General features: G+C 52.3%; 1 protein-coding gene across 3 annotated transcripts in view; it reads left to right on the plus strand.

Annotated features, from left to right (window-relative positions):
• The window catches only part of MICALL2 (MICAL like 2), a 34,838-nt gene extending 18,409 nt beyond the window's left edge, over positions 1 to 16,429 (plus strand). For 2 of the 3 annotated variants that reach the window (XM_073362036.1, XM_073362038.1), the window contains 13 exons: positions 171 to 292; positions 937 to 1,581; positions 1,787 to 2,007; positions 3,259 to 3,334; positions 3,722 to 3,852; positions 5,461 to 5,598; positions 10,060 to 10,124; positions 10,540 to 10,663; positions 11,311 to 11,401; positions 11,867 to 11,940; positions 12,461 to 12,575; positions 14,359 to 14,405; positions 14,493 to 16,429. In XM_073362036.1, the coding sequence (XP_073218137.1) occupies positions 171 to 292; positions 937 to 1,581; positions 1,787 to 2,007; positions 3,259 to 3,334; positions 3,722 to 3,852; positions 5,461 to 5,598; positions 10,060 to 10,124; positions 10,540 to 10,663; positions 11,311 to 11,401; positions 11,867 to 11,940; positions 12,461 to 12,575; positions 14,359 to 14,405; positions 14,493 to 14,590 (1,947 nt within the window). In that variant the 3' untranslated portion in view covers positions 14,591 to 16,429. The remainder of the gene's footprint in view (positions 1 to 170; positions 293 to 936; positions 1,582 to 1,786; positions 2,008 to 3,258; positions 3,335 to 3,721; positions 3,853 to 5,460; positions 5,599 to 10,059; positions 10,125 to 10,539; positions 10,664 to 11,310; positions 11,402 to 11,866; positions 11,941 to 12,460; positions 12,576 to 14,358; positions 14,406 to 14,492) is intronic. The other variant, XM_073362037.1, reaches the window with a different exon arrangement.
• Positions 16,430 to 21,339: the final 4,910 nt, after the last annotated feature.

Below are 21,339 nucleotides of genomic sequence, written 5' to 3' on the forward strand. Positions count from 1 at the left end.
CTCCTTGTCCCATTGCCGGGCTCCTGAGCCATTCAGTCCCCCCTGTAGATAACTTTTTTCCTATTTGCTTGCTGCTGTTGAATGGTCCAGTTTAGACAAGACTGCCTGGCATGTTTTCAGCTTCGTACTGGGCTGATGGCTGTCGCTGCTGCTGTTTTCTCTCTCCCCAGAAGAGGATCCTGGTAGACAGTGGTAATCTTCGTAGCAGCAGCTGTGCCATCTGTGGGAATCACGTGCACCTGGTTCAGCGACACTTGGTCGATGGGAAGCTCTATCATAGGAACTGCTTCAGGTAGAGTTCCAGGGGCGGGGAGGCAGGGTCCACGCCCAGTGAAGGGTCAGCCTGGCCTCTTTCTGGACAGAGAGCCTCCCACAGCTGCTGTGTAGTTCTTCCCTTTGCCCAGCTGCCTGTTAACCTCGGCGACTTGCTGTGTTTCACCTACAGAGAACTTCTGGAGACTAGGATGGCTGCTTCTTGGACAATAGAAAGGCTCTTCAGAGCCGGCTTGGTGGGGTATGCCTGACTTGCAGCATTAGGGAACGTACACTGCTCCTTGTTCAGATGTTACTGGCAGCCTCCTCTTGGGGCCTAGGTTATGACACTGATGTGGTAAAACCATCCATGTCCAGGGGAAGCCCATTGCACTGGCTCACTGTCATCTGTACCTCTGACAGGTGGTGATCTGAGTGGGTCACTCTTATTGGTGTTTATGGGTGTGTATTGCAGCGTGGCATATGGGGGCAGCATGGCACTCACACTGCTCCCTTTGGTAGCAGTCTGGCTTTTACGTGGAGCTCCTTGCACTGATGGCCCTTCCCAGTCCTGTGTGTCCATGTCTCCCCTGCAGTTGGCTGCTGAGTTCATCTCGGTGGCACCCAATTCTCTGGAGAACGTTTCCTAATAGTTTGGAGGTTTTTTTTTGCGACTGTCCATAGGTGCAAACAGTGTTCCAACACTCTACAGTCTGGGGCCTACAAAACCGGGACCGAACCTGGTACTTACATCTGTACCAGCCACCAACAGCCAACCAGTCTCTGGAATTCCGGACCACGTAGCATAGAGAACAAACCTACCATGACCTCAGGAGATCCTCAAAAGGTATTGGTGAAATCAAGTCAGTTAAACAAAGGCACCAGTTCCACCTCCGATTCCCCCAGCTCCACCATGCCATCCAGGTCACCTGCTGGCAGCCGTTCTAGCTCTGGTCCCAAAAGCCTAAATGCTCCATGGTCCTCGTCAGCTGGGAATAAATCAGATTGCCATGAAGGTACCACTTCACCTTCTTGGACAGCATCAGGAGCAAAAACGCAGCAAGCCCGAAAGAAGTTCTTCGAGTCCAGTGCGGGTACTTCAGAGTCTTTGACTGCCAAATCGCCGGCTACTAAAGATGGAGGCCTTCCTCCTCTTCCCTCTCAGGCAGCTAGTAAAAGCACCTCTGGCATACGCTTTTCTGGGGCAAACTCAGGCGGCACTGAGAAGGATAAAGCACGTCAACATCTCACGCTGGCTCTTCCTGGATCAAATGCCACTGCAGACAGGCCAGGAGGGGTCCGTTCCAGTGGTTCCCCGCTGCCCAGCAGGTAAGAACCTCTGTCTTTCAATCATCTATTCCTGTGAGGGAGGGGAGGCTGGGAGAAACCATGGGAGTAGCTAGAGCAGGTCTCTTTCCATTCTCCCTTTCATCGACTGTGCGGGGCACATGGGAGACGGATCTTTGGAATGGAGGCCAGTAAAGATGACTTTCTCTGTAAAGGCTCACAAGACTCTTCCTGTTTGCTTTGGCAGCTTTTCTCCCACTGTCTCCCCCAGGCAGAGTCCTGATCACAAAATACAGGCCAACAAACCAGGCCATACAAAAAAAACAGAGCATGCGGTCATTGAACCTTCATCCAAAAGTCCAGGAAACAAGGTGGGAGTTTGGGCCGCCACGCAGAATGGAGAGAAGGGCCCGGCCACCCTCAGACCTGCCGACACAGGGCGTAAGCCTGACTGGAAGGACACCAGAGGTGAGAGCGACTTGTTACGTGGTTCTGGGGGCTAGGTTATGGTGTTACACATGTTGTGAATTTCCCCTCTTACCAGAAGTGTGGCTCCTGGGCTCTGCTCTCTGAGATCGAGACAAGAAGTGGACCACCAAGCCTGGCGCTTTCATCTGTACCCGTCACCAACGCACACTCAGCTGTCTGAGCTCTGGGACAGCTAGCACAACATGGATCCATCTGCCCCAGGAGAACAGTATCTGTGGTGTCCCTCCGGGGCAAGCCTGGAGCAGTCTCACTCATTGAGGAGTCATGTAATAGAATATCAGGGTTGGAAGGGACCTCAGGAGGTCATCTAGTCCAACCCCCTGCTCAAAGCAGGACCAATCCCCAATTTTTGCCCCAGATCCCTAAATGGCCCCCTCAAGGATTGAACTCACAACTCTGGGTTTAGCAGGCTAATGCTCAAACCATTGAGCTATCCCTCCACCCCTGTCTTGGGGTGTCTTGGGGTTTGAAGTGTCCTAGCTGTCCTACTACACTGGCTTGTGATTTTGTGAGATCTCACAAGTTAGTTGAGCACAGGAGACCTCCCAGGAACCCTTGTGGTGATTTTGCGGTCTAGAAGGTGGCACTCGGTCCTCCAAGTCAGTATTGAACCAGCAACTCAGCATGGTGTCTTAAGCCCAGTTCTGCTGCAGGTGTCGTACTCTGGATGAAACATAAAATTGATATCCTGACCCCTTATGATTGTATGTCTCTCTTTGGAAGAGTTACCTGTATTTTGAGCCTTGTCCTGAGTAATTATATGCCACCTACATATAGTTTCTCCTGAAGTTTCAAGTGAGATACCATATTTTTCACATCCTGCTTTAAGTGGTCAGTTTTGCATTACTGTAGACTGTTAAACAGCTGCCCGAGTTAATCTCCTGTGTGGCTGCATTTCTGCATGAATAAAGAAGTTTCTGTATAGGTTTTGAAGTGCTTTGGGATCCTAGGTGCTATATATGTTGTACAGGTTATTTCTCACCTGTGGGGCATGGGCAGCTGGCGTAGAATGCAGTAGGAACAAGAGCACCAATTTATTCTCCAATTGTGTGGTCTTGTCCTGGGCTCATTTAATCGAAGTAGCCAGCTCAGGGGTTATCATGACCTAAGATCCACAAGGAGCTTGGAATTCCCTTATTCTGGGTCTGCAAAGGGAGGGATCTGGATTGTAGCAGATCAGCTGGTTGGGTCAATTGTAGGTTTCTTTACTTGCTGTTTCTCTTCCAATAGGAGGAGTGAATGCCAATGAAGATAAGTCTGAGAACCCAGCCTCCTGGCGATCCATATTGAAGCCAGTGGCCAACAAGTGAGTGTCCCAGAGCCATCGGTTTTCAGTGGTGAGCGTATGAGAGTGTGGGAATGTCTTAGCTCCACTGTGCAGTCAGAAGCCTGCATGCGTGAGGGACCCGAACTCTGGCATTAAACTCTTCTGTTTTTAACTCCTTACTGTGACAGAGTGAGGGAATTAGTGAGAAGAGCTGCTTGGCTTTTGCTTTTATGGGCAGGGCTGAGGGGAAGGAGATCTCCTTCCAGCTCACTGCACCTGGAATGGGTGAATCTTCCGTCTTACTGCTTTGAGGGACCTGGGCCCTGTTTCTGTTGGAAGATCACAGACGGTGGAGTCAGGAGCTTTGCTGAAGACCGAAGCCCAGCAGATATACGACTTTCTAAGTTGTATCTTTCTCCCTTGCAGAGACTCCAATCAGGGTGTTCCTAAGAAACCTGTGGACAGCTCCAAGGTGACGAACAACATAGCCCTGAGCCCAGCACAGGGGAAGGAGAAATCACCTTCATCCATTGCCACGCCAACAAATAAGGACACTGGTAAGATGGGTTATAAACATAGTACGGAGGGAGCTTTGCCAACCTTTTCTCCAGCCATCCAGGGCAGTGGCATGATGGGTTGGGAGACACAGCCAGAGTGTGGGATACCAGAAATACAAGGGGAGAATTCAGTCCTTGGCTTCCCCTCCTCCACCCCAGGCTGTCTCCCAATCTTCACTTGGCAGGATCAGCCTCAACTGAGGAAGAGGAGCCAGTCTTCATGTAATCTCTCTTGCTCCTAGCTGGGTGGGAGGCAAGGTTTTGGCTACTGTCTAGTTGTATAATTGTGTGCATGGGAAGATGAGGCCACTTGGCCACTGTCGTCCTCCCTTCATGGTCCCATGGCTTCTTTCATGCTCTGGTGCATCTTTGCTGTGGATGGTGGGTTTTAATCCGTTTCCGTGGGGGTTATGTCCTTTGCTTTGGAATCACTTCCATGTTGGCCCTAGCGTCCGGGGTTGTAATGCCCTGACTATCTGCAGCCATGGCGCTGGTGAGAGACAATAGTGCAAGGAGCTGGGGCCTGGCAGCAGTTTACAGTAAACCCTCTAGTGCTCTGAAGGAGACCCTCCCAGTGGTCCTGGGATTTACCCTTCAATCCTCAAGAGCCAGGATCCATCCCTTTCTTTTGCCCTGCTGCACTGTTACTTTTTTCTCCCCTTCCCCATCTTGCTGTCCCTGGGACTGAAAAAATGGAGGAATGCATGGAACACATGAGACCAGGAGGCATGGACGCCTTAGAAATGTGGGTGCTGCTTAAAGTCCACCCGGGGAGAGAAGACAGCTACCAAAACACCCGCCCGTCCGCAGGGAATTGAATCGCACGCACTGTTCTGTGGCTGGTGTATGAGACTAGCACTCCTAGCTGTCGTCACAGTCAGCACAATGGAGTAGGAAAAGGTGCCCCGTACTGCTGGGAGCTCACTGATCGCTTGCTAGCCCATTCCCTACACCATCGGCAGGGACAGTTTTGACTTGCCATGTCTCCCCCTGCAAGTTCCAGGAAAGGGTGTTAGTCATCCGAATTTGTGATTGATTAGTTGCCGTCTCCATCTCCACCCTTTGCACATGCCAAGGGATCTGACTTCTTAGTTGGGGGCGGGTGTTCAAATGTGTCCTGGCTTTTTTTGAAGCGTGTGCTGGGGTGGGGTAGAAGATGGAACGCTTGCGGCCAGTGATGCTGTGGGTTTGTCTTGATTGCAATTGAAGATGTGGTTGTTGACGTGCCCATCAGCGCAGCATCTGGGACATTATTACGTCTACCGTTATTCCGAAGCAAACACTGGGTGTGCACAGCAGAGGAGCCCGACGCTGCTTTGTGGGGATCTAGCTGTTGGGGAGAAAAGTTCTATTGTAGAACTGTATGTATCATGGAAACTAGATGGAGGGTAGTTCAGGGGTCTGTAGCTCTTCAGATTGTGAAGAGTGTATCCAGTACTGCTGTTGATCTGGGATGGCATTAGAGCTAAGAGCAGAGGAGGGGATTACCAGTAGGGTTTAGTTGGAGGTTAGAGATGGGGATTGACAGGGACTGGCTCATTTTGCTGGGGGGAGGGTTGAAGCCTGGTGCATTTCACACCCAAACCGGGTCTGTGCTTTTTAATTTAGTTCTGTCTGCTGCGCTGCCTCAAAAGAAGAAACTGATCCCTGACAAGGATCTTCTCAATGACTGGCGAAAATGGGGAGAGCCTCCTGTCCCTGCCAAGGAGAAGGAGTCAAGCCAGTCAAAGCGGGTTTCTGCTCCAGGTAAGAGTCCTTCTCAAGAAAGCCGTTTTCTCCTCTGGGCAGCCTGTCAGCAGTGCTTGCAAGTGAGATACTAATTCCCTGCTGTGTCCAGAGCTCTCTGCTGTCAAGCCTGCCTCCATAGCCTTGTCTTCGCTAGGAAAAAAGCCGTCTCTCTAATGTGTTAGGGAACACAAGCTAGCTAACGTGTTCGAATCTTTTAGCCTGTGGTAGCTGGTTGAGAGAAACCCCGGTTCAAGGATTGACCTCGCTAGCTATCATGCATTAAAACTACAACTGCCCTGTCTTCATTAGGCTTTTAACATATGTCCGCTAGCACCTGTTTAACATACTATTTTTGTCCAGTGTACACGGGCTCACCTGTTTCAGCTTTCATGTCTAGACACACCTTGGTGGCCACTACTCCCACTTCCCAACATGATGCATTTCAGACGCAGAGGTTAAAGCCAGAAAGGACCACCAGATCATCTAGTCTGACCTGCACATCACAGGCCATTAAAGCCCTCCCATTGAGCCCAATAACCTGAACTGGTCATGCTGCTTCTCCAGGAGATGGCCTTCGGAGCTTACAGAGACTCCGATGATGAATAGCTGCCTTTCAATAGCATACTGACCAGTCTCCGAGATGGCATTGCATAGGCCAATCTACAGGCCTCTGCTCCAGCCAGTTTCTGTATTGTCCTTTCAAAAAGGCAGATGGCATTTTCCTGTACCACTACCTGCCGCGCTCCTTTCGCATGGTCCTGAGCTATGAATTAGGGAAGAGGTTCAAACCTCCTTTCTAGAGGCTAGATAGAGAGTCCCTTTAGAGCTTCCAAATCGCTTGGTACAGAGAGCTGACTGGTCACAAATGCTAACTTTATTACCCCTTCGTTAATCGTGTCTGTCTATCCCAGTATTCTAGGTCTCCATTCTGTGGTTGATACTAGATAACACACTCTCCTTTGTTGCAGGTAATGTTTTCTCTTATGATTAGAACACAGGGCTAAGAGTCAGAATACCTGGGTTCTGTTTCCAGCGTTGCCAATAACTCTCTGTGGGCAAAAAGAAAAGGAGTACTTGTGGCACCTTAGCGACTAACCAATTTATTTGAGCATGAGCTTTCGTGAGCTACAGCTCACTTCATCGGATGCATACCGTGGAAACTGCAGCAGACTTTATATACACACAGAGAATATGAAACAATACTGCCCCTCTGCCATTTACATTGGTCAAACTGGACAGTCTCTACGTAAAAGAATAAATGGACACAAATCAGATGTCAAGAATTATAACATTCATAAACCAGTCGGAGAACACTTCAATCTCTCTGGTCACGCAATCACAGACATGAAGGTCGCTATCTTAAAACAAAAAAACTTCAAATCCAGACTCCAGCGAGAAACTGCTGAATTGGAATTCATTTGCAAATTGGATACTATTAATTTAGGCTTAAATAGAGACTGGGAGTGGCTAAGTCATTATGCAAGGTAGCCTGTTTCCCCTTGTTTTTTCCTACCCCCGCCCCCAGATGTTCTGGTTTAACTTGGATTTAAACTTGGAGAGTGGTCAGTTTGGATGAGCTATTACCAGCAGGAGAGTGAGTTTGTGTGTGTATGGGGGTGAGAGAACCTGGATTTGTGCAGGAAATGGCCCAACTTGATTATCATGCACATTGTGTAGAGAGTTGTCACTTTGGATGGGCTATCACCAGCAGGAGAGTGAATTTGTGTGGGGGGGTGGAGGGTGAGAAAACCTGGATTTGTGCTGGAAATGGCCCAACTTGATGATCACTTTAGATAAGCTATTACCAGCAGGACAGTGGGGTGGGAGGAGGTATTGTTTCATATTCTCTGTGTGTATATAAAGTCTGCTGCAGTTTCCACGGTATGCATCCGATGCAGTGAGCTGTAGCTCACGAAAGCTCATGCTCAAATAAATTGGTTAGTCTCTAAGGTGCCACAAGTACTCCTTTTCTTTTTGCGAATACAGACTAACACGGCTGTTACTCTGATCTCTGTGGGCAGTCATTTAGCTTGCCTCTGCCTCAGTCTCCCTGTCTGTAACATGGACATAAACCTTGCATCACAGTCAGACTGTGACCCTGAATGAATGTGCTTTGGGATCCTGGGGTGGAAGTTTTGCCTCCAGCATGTACAGTACTATTAGATAGCCAAGCTAATGGGATGCTGTGTCTTCCTGTGACCTGCTGCATGCACTGGCTGCTCTGGCTCCAAGCCCGTAGGCAGAGGTGATTTTGTGGGGCTCTCCTCCCTAATGGGAGGCGCTGCAAAGGCTGCACCAAGGGGGCTGCTTGGGAGATGTTTTTCTCGCTAAGCTAGGTCACCTCATTTGTGGAGCGCCACTGGCAGGCTGCCCACGGCAGGACATTCCCCACAGAAGGAACCTTCATAAAGGGGTGAGTGCCAGGCAGCGCACGGGGCCGGGCCCAGAAGGGAAAACCACCTGACGCAAGGCCGTGTCAGAATGCTGCTCCAGAGTGAGCAGTAGTGCAGAGACAGCAGAGGGTCAGTTACCGCCTCCTTCCCCCCTGACTCCGAAGAAGCAGTAGAACCAGGAAACCCACGCCACTGAGGGTCGGGCTGGGCTGAGAGCTGCCCTCGAGCTCCACCCTAGCTTGTGGTCTCAGGCCTGTGTGTTTGGGGCTCCAGTAACGGGCTCTGTGACTGCTCTTCGGGGGCCCCCCAGGCTATTTTAGTGGGTCTCTTCTGTCAGTCTCCTTGTGCATTTGCCAATCTCGCACTCCTCCCCCGCTCGTGGGCAGGAGGTTTTTTTATAGGTAGCTCAGTCTTTCCACCCGCTTGCGCATGCGCTGTCTGGTTAGGTGTTTAGATGTCCCCCAGCACCACAGCGTGTGAGGCCGGAGCCGGCAAGACGGCAACTAATCAATCACAAACAAATTTGGATGACTAACGCCCTTTCCTGGAACTTGCAGGGGGAGACGTGGCAAGTCAAAACTGTCCCTGCCGATGGTGTAGGGAATGGGCTAGCAAGCGATCAGTGAGCTCCCAGCAGTACGGGGCACCCTTTCCTACTCCATTGTGCTGACTGTGACAATAGCTAGGAGTGCTAGTCTCATACACCAGCCACAGAACAGTGCGTGCGATTCAATTCCCTGCGGACGGGCGGGTGTTTTGGTAGCTGTCTTCTCTCGGCTGGATTTTAAGCAGCACCCGCATTTCTAAGGCGTCCATGCCTCCTGGTCTCGTGTTCCATGCAAACCCCCCGCCACTCCCATGGGGGAGGAGTGTCAGAGCCAGGTCTACAGACTTGGGCTTGTGCTACAAATCGCTCTGTCGATGTTCAGGCCCTGGCTGGTGCCTAGGCTCTGAGCCCAGGGAGGAGAGTGGTTGAGTGGAGGGAGGGAGAGGGCCCAAGTCTGTAAATCCAGGCTTGGTGTCTTGCTGTGTAAACACACTCCAATGACTAATCCGAGGTCATGCAACAAATTGAACCCAGGTCTCCTGATGACCAGGTTAATGCCCTAACCACTGGGCCATCTGTCCCATCCTGGTCTCTGCTGCACCTTCCTTGTGAGTGCACTGATCCGAGCTTTGCTTTCTTTGCTAAAGGCCAGTAAGATGGGTACAGTGACACTTGCACGGCGAGAGTCCAATATTTCTGACCAGCCCTTTGTTAATTCTTTGTCACTATAAATATTCTGGGAACTATACAAGGCGGAGGGAAAATTTGTTTCGGTTTTGCTCAGAACCAAGCTTGGCATTCATTCCAGTGCAGGGCTTTTATAACCCCCCACTCCGGGCCAGGGCTGTCCTGGGCCCCTTTAGAACCACGTCAGGTTTAGCTCTAGAGGACTGGGTGTCTACTGGCTACCGAGGGAGTGTGCTGCAGCGTACGATGATTTGACGGACTGAGAGCAGGGAATTAGTACAGGGCTCGTGGATCCCAGCGTAGGGAAACGGCCGATCCCAGTAGGGTATGGACAGTAGCAAGAAGCGGCTTGTTGCACTGTGCTGGCTGAAGTGTGTGTGTGTCGTTGCTGCCCTCTGTTGGATGGAACTGGATCTGCTCCTGTCTCGGATCCTCTGTAGCTGTCTGCAGCATTGCTATAGCTGTGTTGGTCCCAGGATAAGAGACGCAAGGTAGGTGAGTTAATATCTTTTACTGGGCAGACAGAAGTGAGTCCAATAAAAGGTAAAAAGAAAAGGAGTACTTGTGGCACCTTAGAGACTAACCGATTTATTTGAGCATGAGCTTTCGTGAGCTACAGCTCACTTCATCTCACGAAAGCTCATGCTTAAATAAATTGGTTAGTCTCTAAGGTGCCACAAGTCCTCCTTTTCTTTTTGCGAATACAGACTAACACGGCTGTTACTCTGAAACCTGTCAATAAAAGGTATGATCTCACCTACCTTGTCTCTCTCTGACTATCTAATCACCTAGTGGCTGCTCTACAGAGGTGATATCGTGTGTGTGTGTGTTTGTGTTTTTTTTAATTTCTAGTTAAACCGCCAGCTCCAAAAATCTTCCAGAGCCTTGTGAGCGATGAAGTGGCATCCCCGACCAAGGTATGGTGGAGTGGCAAAACAAGGCTATCATAATGATCCTTCCCCAGAGACTGCCTTTATGGTTCAGTTCAGTCTGGGGCCCCCTCCTTTTCACTGCTGATCTTACGGCTGAGGTCTTCTTGCACCGGCTGGGTTATAGATGAGGTGAAGGGGCTGCATCATGACTGGTAGATGCTACTGCTGGTGATGGCTGTGCCGTGCTGATCTATGTGACTTCTTAGCATGGCCCATTGTGTTGCCAATTACCAGCTCCACATCTTCTCTGACTTTGGTGCCTCCAGGATGTGGTCCCAGGGGGAGATGGTCCATTCCAGCCTGTCTCCTTTTGTTGTTTCCCTGCTCCACCCAGGCTGATGGGTGGCATGCGGGAAGCAGGTAGTATTAGTTTCTAGCCTCCTGTGACTTTGTCCCTCAGCTCCAAGAAGACTACATCCCTGAGGAAGAAATCCAGGAGAAGGTGCGAAAGATCGAAAAGCAGCTGGATGAGCTGGAGCTCAAGGGAGTTGATATGGAGAAGCATCTGCGTGACTGTGAGGGAGGTAAGGGAGGCCAGAGAGACCATCTCAGCTAGAGTTGGGAGGGATGAGTCTAGAGTCCCATGGTCAGTGTCCTATCTACAGATGCATTTGGGCTGGTGGCTTTGATCCTAGTAGCTCAAGCAGTGTGTAGGACCCTTGAGATGGCTTAAATGTAAGGCCTGATAAAACCCTGGGATGAAGAAATTCCAACTGGCTCTGTCCATTTCCTGGCACGCTGTTCCAGGAACTTGCTGCTCTATTGCCAAGTGACCGAAGGTTAGTGAAGTTCAGGAACTGAAAGGCTGCTCCTGACCTGTCTTAGGGAATCCAGATTGGACTGTCTGTCATGGACTTTGCCCAGGGCCATCCCTGTTGTCAGAATACTTGATAAGCTTGTTCAGGTTGGCACAGAGGGGCAGATTGCATGGAAGGTGAAGTGAGCAGCCTATGAGGAGAGTCCTTGGCCAGTTTACTTGCATCTGCCCGTGATGCTCACTGTCTATAGCTTGAGTAACAGGAGCAATCTGTGATGGGAACAATACATAACCAACTATCTGAGGCTACTTGTGACTAGCGTAGGTTATCTGGAGCTGTCCTAGGTGGATGGTCACTGATGACTCTTGTAGTCAGTGCATTGGGAGTGGACGTACTGTTTGTCTCATCTGCAGATGATTCAGAGGATGCTCTCATGGTGGATTGGTTCAAACTGATCCACGAGAAACAGCTGCTGCTGAGACTGGAGTCAGAGCTGATGTACAAGTGAGTACAACCAGAAAGCTGGGCAGTCTGCCCTGCCCATAGACAGTGAGCTGACCCCGGCAGTGTTGGGGGCTGGAGAATGGGACTTATTGGGGGACGGGGAGAGACAAGGAAGGCTTGAAGGAATCTCTTGTATATCTGCCAGCAGCTGGGGGTACTAGCTGATGGGGCATCACTACAGTAGAAGCAATCCGTACTATACTGGGGTGCTGTGAGGCAGAGCTCGCTCACAGGTGGGGTGGGTTGATGGGGCCCCCCCCCCCAGCCCCATGTCTGGGTGTTAGGAGAGAGAGCGCTTATCTGTGTGCCGTGGGACAGCCCAGGAGCCCCCTCGCCCTGGCTGGGTCCTCTCCTGAGTCCTGCCGGATAGTTTGGAGAGCAGCCTCCAGCTCCAAAGCCGCGTGTGAGAGTCCTGCTTCGGGGTGAGGCAGGAGAATCACCTATTGCCTCTCTGGGATCTTGCAGATCGAAACAGCAGAAGCTGGAGGAGAAGCAGTGGAATATCGAGAGCGAGCTGAGGCGCCTAATGGACAAACCAGGTAAGCGAGGCAGTCCCAGCAAGGCTGCCATCCCCCACGTGAGCAGCTCTGTGCCAGCCCTTGTCTCTGCATCTTGCTGGGATTCTACTCTGCAGAAAGAACAGGAGGATTTGTGGCACCTTAGAGACTAACACTTCTATTAGCGCACAGACTTTTGTGGGCTGCAGCCCACTTCATCGGATGCATAGAATGGAACATATAGTAAGAAAATATATATATATAAAAAAGGCGGAAGTTGCCATACAAACTGTAAGAGGCTAATTAATGAAGATGAGCAAGGCTGTCAGGGCCTCCTGACCTCCCCTCCATGTAACCCAGCCCAGGGGGGAGAGCAGTGCCTCTGGGGGAGGGGACCAGGGGGTTTGTGAGGAACCTATTGCTTTTGTAGGTAGGCCTGTGTCTTGCTTATAGCACAGAGGCCGGGTGTCTGGCACAACAAGCATGCAAGTAACGTAGCACTGGCTCCGTGGACCGAGCCCGAGTAGCATGGCTGAGACCGATTTCCCCTTGTGTTGCACAGAGGAGCAGAAGACCTACATGGAGAAGAAGCGGGAGAAGGAGCTGCTGGACTCCTACTTGAACACCGTCAATGACAGAAACAATATCGTGGAATGTCTGGATGAGGACAGACTCAGGTACAGGACCCCAGGGCAGTGGGGAGAGGGGAAGGCAAGACAGAGGCTGCTTGTATCCCACCGCTCCTCGTTCCAGGACAAATAGGATCTGAAGGTTAGAAAGTGTCAGGTTTGAGGCTGCGTAGTTCCCCCTCTGCCATGTCCCTTCCCAGTGTGGCGCAGGAGGGGAAAGGAATGGGGCAGTGAACAGAACGGAAGCTGTCGGTAGCGAGGGATGGAGGAAAGGGAGAGACAGGAGCAGTGCGCCATGGAAGGATTGGGGGGATGGGATAGGGAGCTGAGAAGTTGGGAAACCTTCTCCAGGGCATGAGCCTGGGAACCCTCCATTTACTGTATGAGCCAAGAGCATGGATCACGCTGTAAAGTTTAGCTTGGGAGCTGGATGATCCCAGAGCTGGGGGGTGGGGGCTGGGTTTGTGGTTTTGATTTGTGCCCATCTCTATTGAGAACAGCCCCCATGTCTCCCTTGGCAAAGCTTGGGATTCTAGGGGCTCCTCTTAGCTTGCGGCCTGGCCTCCCCAGGAGCCCTTGGTGGAGCCAGACCCTGTAACTCTCACTCAGTTGTCTCGCCTTGATCTGTAATTTATGCCACTGACACCTCACCAATAGGACAACGGGCCCACGAGTCTCCTCTACAGAGACCTCCGCCCCAGAACGTGCTGAGTCTGGATGATCTAGCCCCCCGGCCACGCTTGCATTCCCCGCCCTGCCCCCCCCCCCCAGCACCTGACTGGGAGCTGCAGGATCCTGAACCCTTTGTGCTGGTGCAGATTCGCAGGGCTGCTGGTGGTGGGTGTTAATAACTGGGGCACCTCCATCTCTGGGCTGCGGAGGGGGCAGGGAGAAGATTTTTCGGGGGAGCGGGGGTTTCAAACACCCTGACCTCCGGCCCCAACCAGCAGCTGGCTGGGAGCAGCGGGGGCTTTCCCTGGAACTTTAGAGCGACAGGTTAAAATGCTGTAGCCAGATGTTTTTGCTCTGGCAAGTTCAGGATGGTTTTGAGCAGCGCCGCGGTGGAGTGGGAAGGAAACCGAATCTTCTGGGGGACAGGGGGAAAGGGCTGTTCTGGGGGAGGATAGAGGAAGAGCATCTCCCATGAGCTTTCTGAGCACCCCTCGAGCAGGTGCCTGATGGAGGCTGGGTTATGGGCAGACGCTGGAGCTGACGGGAGCCCCGCTCTGCGTGGAGAAGCTGCTTTGTGTAGGCCCTGCCACCTACCCACTCCCCTGTGGCTGGTGGTTGGCTGTGAAGTGCTGGCTTGCTGCATGGCTCTCTGCCTGGAGCACCCCCCTCTCCTGCACAGGGGAAGGGCCGAGAGGTTAATCTGGTGCTTGTCTTGCTGGCTTTAATATTTCCGTGTGCACTCCTTTGCAGCCATGTCTCCTGCTGCGCTCCACATGCAGACTGGAGGCCCTGTCTGCTCTCTGCTTGGCCAAGGGGCCCTCGGGAGTGTTACCAGCTTCCTCTGCCGCCCAGAGCTCGCAGACACACTGGGACCTGGGCAATTACAGAACTGCCCGTTTCTGTCTGCTTGCTGCTGCCTACAAGGGTGTCTCCCCCTGTCAGGTGGGGTGGCAATGTAGAGCACACCCTCGGGGGCACGCGAGGGCAAGCAATGGAGAGGGCACTCATCTGGGGGTGTCACCCCTGGCCTACAGTGGCAGAGCAGAGGAGCAGCCCTCAGTGGCTTGCTCTGGAGTTTTCCCTGTCCCGCTGGGAGCGCGGGGTACTGGCTCACTGCATTCCTGGTACCCGTCTCTAACACAGTCCTCTTCCTTCCCAGAGAGCTAGAGGAGGATCAGATGCTGGCAGACATGCTCCGGAAGCTGGGTAAGGGCACTCTCTGTTGTAACTGACCAGCTCTGTGCTTCAGTAAGGACCAGGACCTCATGCTCTGTGCTCTCTCTTTTCCCGCAGATGCATCTCCAGAGAGCCAGGAGCCCAACAAGAGGAAAAGCAAGTTCCGCTGGTCCAAAATATGGAAGCAGAAAAGCAAGAAGAAAGCACAGCAGTGAAGTTCCCTGCATGGCAATGTGGAGCACCATGGCATCCAGAAGATGGTCCCTCCCCAGCGCTGCTTCTCTGGAGTCAGACAGTGCTCCTCTGCCCTGAGAGAAGGGGATTCAGGGCATGAGGACTGCTGGGGCAGTGTGATTCCCCTCTCCTCCTAGAAGGGGCTCGAGGTGTTACCCACCCAGCTGAGTGAGAGCTGCAGCCTCTGCCAGGAGACTGGGACTTGGGAACTCTTGCTTGAATTCTGTGCTGTGCCTTGCACTGACCCAGCACTGGCCTGGCTCCCACTCCGCTGAGTAGAGCTGATTTTCTCCCTGGCTGCTAGCTCGCTGGCTCTCTGGTCACACTAGTTCTGATGCCCCCTGACCACCCCCTGCCACTGAATGGGCATGTGAGGGGGGAGCTGTTCCGCACCCTCCCTTCCAGCGTACGTTTGCTCCACGAACATTTGGAAGCTCGAAGGGTGTCTACATTGCAGTAAAACACCTGTCGTTGGCCCGTGTCAGCTGACGCGGGCTCATGGGCTATAAAACTCCAGTGTAGATGTTCAGGCTTGGGCTGGCGCCCAGGCTCTGAAACCCCATGATGGGGGAGGGTCCCAGAGCCTAAATGTCAACACTGCAATTTTATAGCCCTGCAATCCTGAGTCAGCTGCCACGGGCCAGCCATGGGTGTCTTATTGCAGTGCAGACCTGCCCTGCGGAGCCAGGAGTCGCCATGGGCCACCAGGGACGGAGGACCTCTCAGCATCAGGAGCTGCAGGCCGCAGCATGAACAGACTAGGAAGGGAGGGCGGGCACAGTGCTGGGGACCTGGCTCGCATGGGGAGAAGGTTAGGGACGGGAAGGCCCTCGCTGGGCTCTGAGGAGAGAGGCTGCTGCAGGACATTCAGCAGCACTTCGGCTTTCCAAACCACAGGGTGCTTGTCTGTCTGGGCCAGGCATCTCCATGACGTGACATTCCTTGCCGCCCTCCGCAGGAAGGGGCAGGACTGTGCTTGCTATCCTGGAGACTGGGCTGGAAAGTGGAGCTCTCGCTGCCTATGGCCCATCACTCTGAAGGTGGCAGCAGAACCTCTTGCAATGAGTTGGTAACTCAGGAGCCCATGTGCACGATGGGGGTGAGCCGCCCACCCCTCCCCCAGCCACATTCTCTTAGTGGGGTAAACAGTTGTCTGCTGAGGCTCTTTTAATGGTGAGCCAGCTGCTCCCCAGGGTCCGAGTCTGCTGCAGTCAGGCTGGGATGGAGAAGGCAGCCGAGGAGGGAGGTCTTTGCTGAGCTGAAGGAGTCTCAAGTGAAGGCCTCTCTCCTCACCCCTCCTCTCTGCACATACAGGAAAGGACTGTAGCCATGCGTCTGATCCGACATGCATACACACCCGGCCTACAGCTCTGTCACTCAGGGCGCTGGGCACCGTGGAGGAAGACGGGGAGGAGGGATTACAAATCTTAATTTGATCCCCAATAGCACTTGGAATCTCCCTGCGTTTATTCCCCTGCTCCATCACAATGGATCTCCTTAGGATGCTCTGCTCCTGCATCAAAGAGAGACTTTCTCATTGGAAGGTGGTCACTGCCACGCTCTCAGGATGGAAGTCTGCGGCTTGATACCTGTGCCTCGAAGCATGGTGGCGTAACGTTCTCCATCTCCACCAGGTGGCAGTCTGGTCCTCTGACCAGGTTGCTTTGCCCAAGGCGGTGAACAGCTGATTTGCTCAGGAAGTACTAATGCTTTTCCTGTACAGTGAGCGCTGTATCTGTATAGTCAGCGCCGGCATTTGGGGATTCACTTTATATTTGCGTACGTTTCTATTCAATAAATAATAAAATTTTAGAGGAAAACCTGGAGCCCTGTGATGTGAGTGTGGTGGAGCTGCGGGACATGGGACTACGTCCGTATCAGCCAGGACTGAACAGCCTGTGATGATTGAACTTGGCCCTCCTCCCGGGATGGGGGTACAGTGTGCTGGCGGGGGATCGAGAAGGGAAAGCTAGCCCTTGCCTCTCTTTTGTGCAGAGAGGGTTCCCTCCTCCTAGCACCTTTCATAGGCACTAGGGTAACTTGAAACGGGAGGGGGTGGAGAAGAGCTGTTTTGATGCACATGAAACTAAAGCGATGGTCTGAAATTCATGCTGATCTTAGGAACAAGTGGGCGAGAAGGTAGTGCCTGTGAGACCTTTGCTCTTCAGGAATCGGCCAGTCCACTTAGTGAAATTGTACATCGCCCAACGCAGCCTTTATAGTAACTCCTCTCGTCAGGGCTGGAGCGTGTTTTGCTGCTGCTGTTTCATAATCAGGGGTGAGCACATCTCTGTAGCCTTCATTCCTCACTGACTTGATTTACAAGTCCCCGTCTCCCTCTTCTCCACCCCTAGACTGAAAGCTGCACCTGCTTTCTTGCTACTTCTCCCATTATCCCCAAAGCCAAGCTCTGGGAAACCAGACTGTAGCTGGTGCTTTGGCTGATGGAGCATGAGGCAAAATTGGATCCAACTTGTTTGGCCAGAGATGTATTATGTCTGTTGTAACCACAGTAGCCAAATGATGGTTACATCAAACGAAGCAGATCTGGTAAATGCAACCCTGTAGGTCCATTTCTAACCATGTATCTTGCCCTGTAGCCTGTGTTTCCACAGAAGCGATTCATTTTATCTCCTGCTAACCGCAGGGGCTTGAAGGGTTCACCTAGAAAAGTGCCGTAATTCTCTTTCCTGGAGAATGAAAGTTGCTTGTGTGAATACTCCTTCAATAATAGGATGGAAGGCTGGTGCTGGGTTAGGAGACAGCCCTAGGAGCACAGTAAGGCACAAGAATTCCAACAGCTTGCCCCCAGCTGTGACTTTTGTCCCACTATCCAGATCCTGTGCTCCACGGTACAGCCTGTGGCTCTGACCTGGCAAAGAACTAGGCACGTACTTTACAAGGGTGAATAGTACCAGTGTTTAATGGTTCCAAGTAGGCTCACCGCATAAAATTAAGCATCTGCCTAAGTCTTTGTAGGGCTGAGGCCTGTGCAAGCCACAGAAAGGAGAGTTAGAGAGAGAGAAGGTAGGAGAGGTAATATCTTTTATTGGACGGGCTTCTGTTGGTGAAAGAGAGAAGGTTTCATTCACACCTAGCTATGCTGGAGGATAGGAATACCCCAGCTGCTGGCATGGACTTACCTGCTCCACTCCTACTGAGCTATAGCTCCTGGTCAGCTTTTGCCCTCTGCAAATCATCAATTAAATTCAAAAATCCTCTGTCCCGCTACAGCCCATAAAGGGGCTTGCCTGGGGCACTAGTATAAGAACCCCAAACCCTTACCTGCCCTCTGGGAAGGGGAGAGGGCACATGTGCAGAATCCCTTCAAAGGCCCTTGTCCTCCTTTCTGGCCATGACTAACCTACAGAATTTTGGGGGTTCTGCAAGCATTGCCATTTTACGGCTCACGCCCCCCCTTCTCCAGAAAATTTATAAATGTGTCAGGCTGGGATTTTCGAAGGAGTTCCTCATCTAGCTGGCTTTCAGTGGGACTTGGGCAACTGCCTCCTTCAGGCCCGTGCCCTTGGAAATTCCCTGCCTGCTTCAGCACAAACCTTAATTGCTCGGTCGCTGTTAATCTTCTACCATGTTGAAAACGGACAGTAGTTGAGCTGGGGAGCCCTGCCCAAGGAGGAGAATGGAGGCATAAGGCAGCTACCGTAGGACCCCTGCTCTCCTGGGTCATTAAACAAAAGGGTAATGCTGCTGTTTCAATGCTTAGGCAAACTGTCAGCAGTAGTGAGCGTTCGCCATTTGGTCTGTTCCTGCACAGCCGCAGGGGATTGATGGCCCAAGAGTCCAACGTTGGAACAGACTTCCTGAACCCATGTAATAGGGGGGGCCACCTCCACCCCTCGCTGGGTGGAATTTTATCCTGGATATTACAAGCCACCTGGAGAATGGCATTCGCTGGAATGTCTGGTGGCCTTCTTGCGACATGTCCAAAAAGCATAAGGCTCCAGTAGTGTGTAGACCGGAGCAACCATAAACATCTGCATTACAGATGAAGTTGTTCCACTTTATGCCCAATATACAACATTGGCATTTTGTGTGGCAAGGCTCCAGCTTTGCCCAGACTCAGTGGTGTAGTGTCCCTGTTTCGCTATTTACAATATTATGGGGAGGATACAGCTGCTGTTCCTACATCGGTTTGTTATACGTTCGGTCACAGACAGCCCAGGTTGGCCTCCCCCTGGGTGGACTCTCTCCAGGCGCTTGTGTTTGGGGCCCACCTTGGGTGCTTTAAATTTGCAGGCTCTCGACAGGATCCAGGCACGGGCCCTGGCTTGGGGTTTCTCAGTAGATCCTTTGTCTAGCACCCCATCCTGAGTACTGACACCCTGTGGTCCAACTCCCTAGCCCGTGGGATGAGTGTTGACCCCCCAAGTTCCCCCCATAGCCATGTGAGCATTCTGTGCTTACAGGCCACCTCTTGAGGGGAATGTGAGAGTGAAGCAAACCGAGTGACATTGCACAGGATTGTAAGCACAGTTACACTTTACCAATTGCCAGAAATACATAGATCTAGTCAAAATATTAAACACACCCGTACGTGTTTCCCTGCCTCAGTTTCCTCAACACTCTGGAGAGTTCTTTGTGTTTAGGTCAGAGTATTGTGGTGTGTCCAGGATCCCCCGCACCCTCCCTGTGCACATGGCTTCTCTCCAGAATCATGGAGTCTCTCACTCTGGCCTCTGCAGGCAGTGCCCTTTCACTCCCCTGTCCGAAGCTGCCTGGACTGGATACTGTACCAGAGCAGAGGCCGGATTCCGGATGTGATCTGCCATGCCGGATTCAGTCTCCAGCACCCAGTATTCTAGCAATGGTCCTACTCTATCTACACCACATACCTAGCTGGATGCTCCAGGGCTCGGCTGAATAGGGCAGGCACCAATGGGCCATCCTGTCTATGTTTCTCTGAAGCATGGTATGGCAGGAGGGACATACAGACCCCTGCCTTTACCCCAGTGGCAGTTACAGAAGCAGGTGAAAAGACTGGCTGCATGGAATTCCAGGTCATCAAACAGCTGGTCCCAAAGCTAGTTCCTGTAGGACGGGCTGCTGGCACGTGTCCGTTCTACTCTGGGGCTAGTGATGGGGCAACAGCCGGGGCGTTCGGCTGGCTAAGCTGTAACTCGCTGCTAATGTTACCCCAGGCCCTTCTTCCCCTTACAAATCCCACCTGATGGACACGACTGATCTCCAGCTGTAGGGATTTCGTTTCGGCTCCTAAATCTGATGCCAGCACAGGCTGCGCTCTCACCTCTGGAGGACCTGGATCTCGTTCCAGCGTGTTGCTTGTGAGATTGGTGCCGGCGTTCCTAGCCATGTGGCCCCTGCAGTGGTGGGTACTAGCCTGCGGTGATGAATTCTGCCGTTCGGCACCTGCGGTGGGTTTGCTTGGGGGATAAAAACACGGTCGTCCTGTCCCCAGCACCACAGAGCAATCTACATTGTGCTCAGTGGCACCCCGGTGACTGGATAAAGGACGGGACGGTGAAATGGTCCATAAGTGCTATGACCACTGTAGAAATCCTGCAGCAAGAACCCCACTGGGTGTGAGCAGCTCTTCCACTGGGCACAGATGTTCTTTGCTTTCCCGACCGTAGATGCTGGAGCCTTCGTTTCGATAACAAAGGGGTGGGGGAATAGGCAGGGCGTGAGTACGGCTGCCCGTGGCACTGCCTGACCTATCTGCATCTTGTGAGAGCTACGATGCGTGGTTTCAGAGAACAGTGGGGGAGACCCAGGTACCAGCCCGTGGGCTGATCCTGCAGACTCCCTTGCATATTTTTACCTTCAAGCCCCTGCACGGCCTCCTGGAGCTCCACAATGCCGCGGGAGCAGGGCCCTCATTTGTGTGCAGTACAGAGCCAGGGCCCTTGTCGGGTCCGGCCAGAATCAGGCACGCTTCTGCTGCTCTACAACTAACTTTACATCGGCCAAAGGTGGGTGGGGAAACTTTGCCTGTGTTTGAAGTAGTGATTCAGCTAGGGCAGGCCGCATTAAAACAGACTCATGCAATCTAGCTGTGTATCATCCCCAGCAGTGACTGGCCAGGCCCTGCTAACACACACTCCTGCAGTTTTACATTTTAAAAACAGGAGAGCTAGAGTGATTCCTCTTCCTACCTTGCAGGGCCTGAGTTCAGGGCTTAGCAGGTCCCCTGCTCTGATTAACCAAGGGCTGAGCTCCAGCCCCAGGAAAATCAAACAACAGGCAAAGGTGAAAAAAGGACACAGCTTTATTCCAGTTAGAAGCTTATGCTGAGAAAATCCCGGGGGTGAACCCTGTGGGCCTGTCTGATGGGAGCGGTTCTACTGTCTGCAATAGAACTGTGCGTGGGAATAAAGTGAGCAGGATACGACCTCAGGACTGCTGGTGCAAGGTAGGGGAGGGGAATTTCTACCCTCCCGCGACTCCCTGCCCACAGCTCTCACCCCCTAAATGATGATGTAACCCAACATCCCCTCCTATCATCTGCTGCAAAGCAAGTTACCCTTTAGTTCTCTCTTGTGAATCACTAGAAGGGTGAGGAGAAACTTCCTGCAAACTCTGTTCCACTTAGTGTCTATGATACCTACCACCAAGCACAGAGCTCTGAGCTCAGACATTGGCTTATAAGGGAGAGGCAGTCTGAAATACTTCAGAGAGAGAGAATGTGTGCGGACACGTACACGTCCATTTCCTCCCAGAGCCCATGACGGGGATGGGGGAGGGGAAAGGT

This window comes from Lepidochelys kempii, chromosome 10 (assembly GCF_965140265.1).
Source record: "Lepidochelys kempii isolate rLepKem1 chromosome 10, rLepKem1.hap2, whole genome shotgun sequence".
NCBI classification, from domain to species: Eukaryota; Metazoa; Chordata; order Testudines; family Cheloniidae; genus Lepidochelys; species Lepidochelys kempii.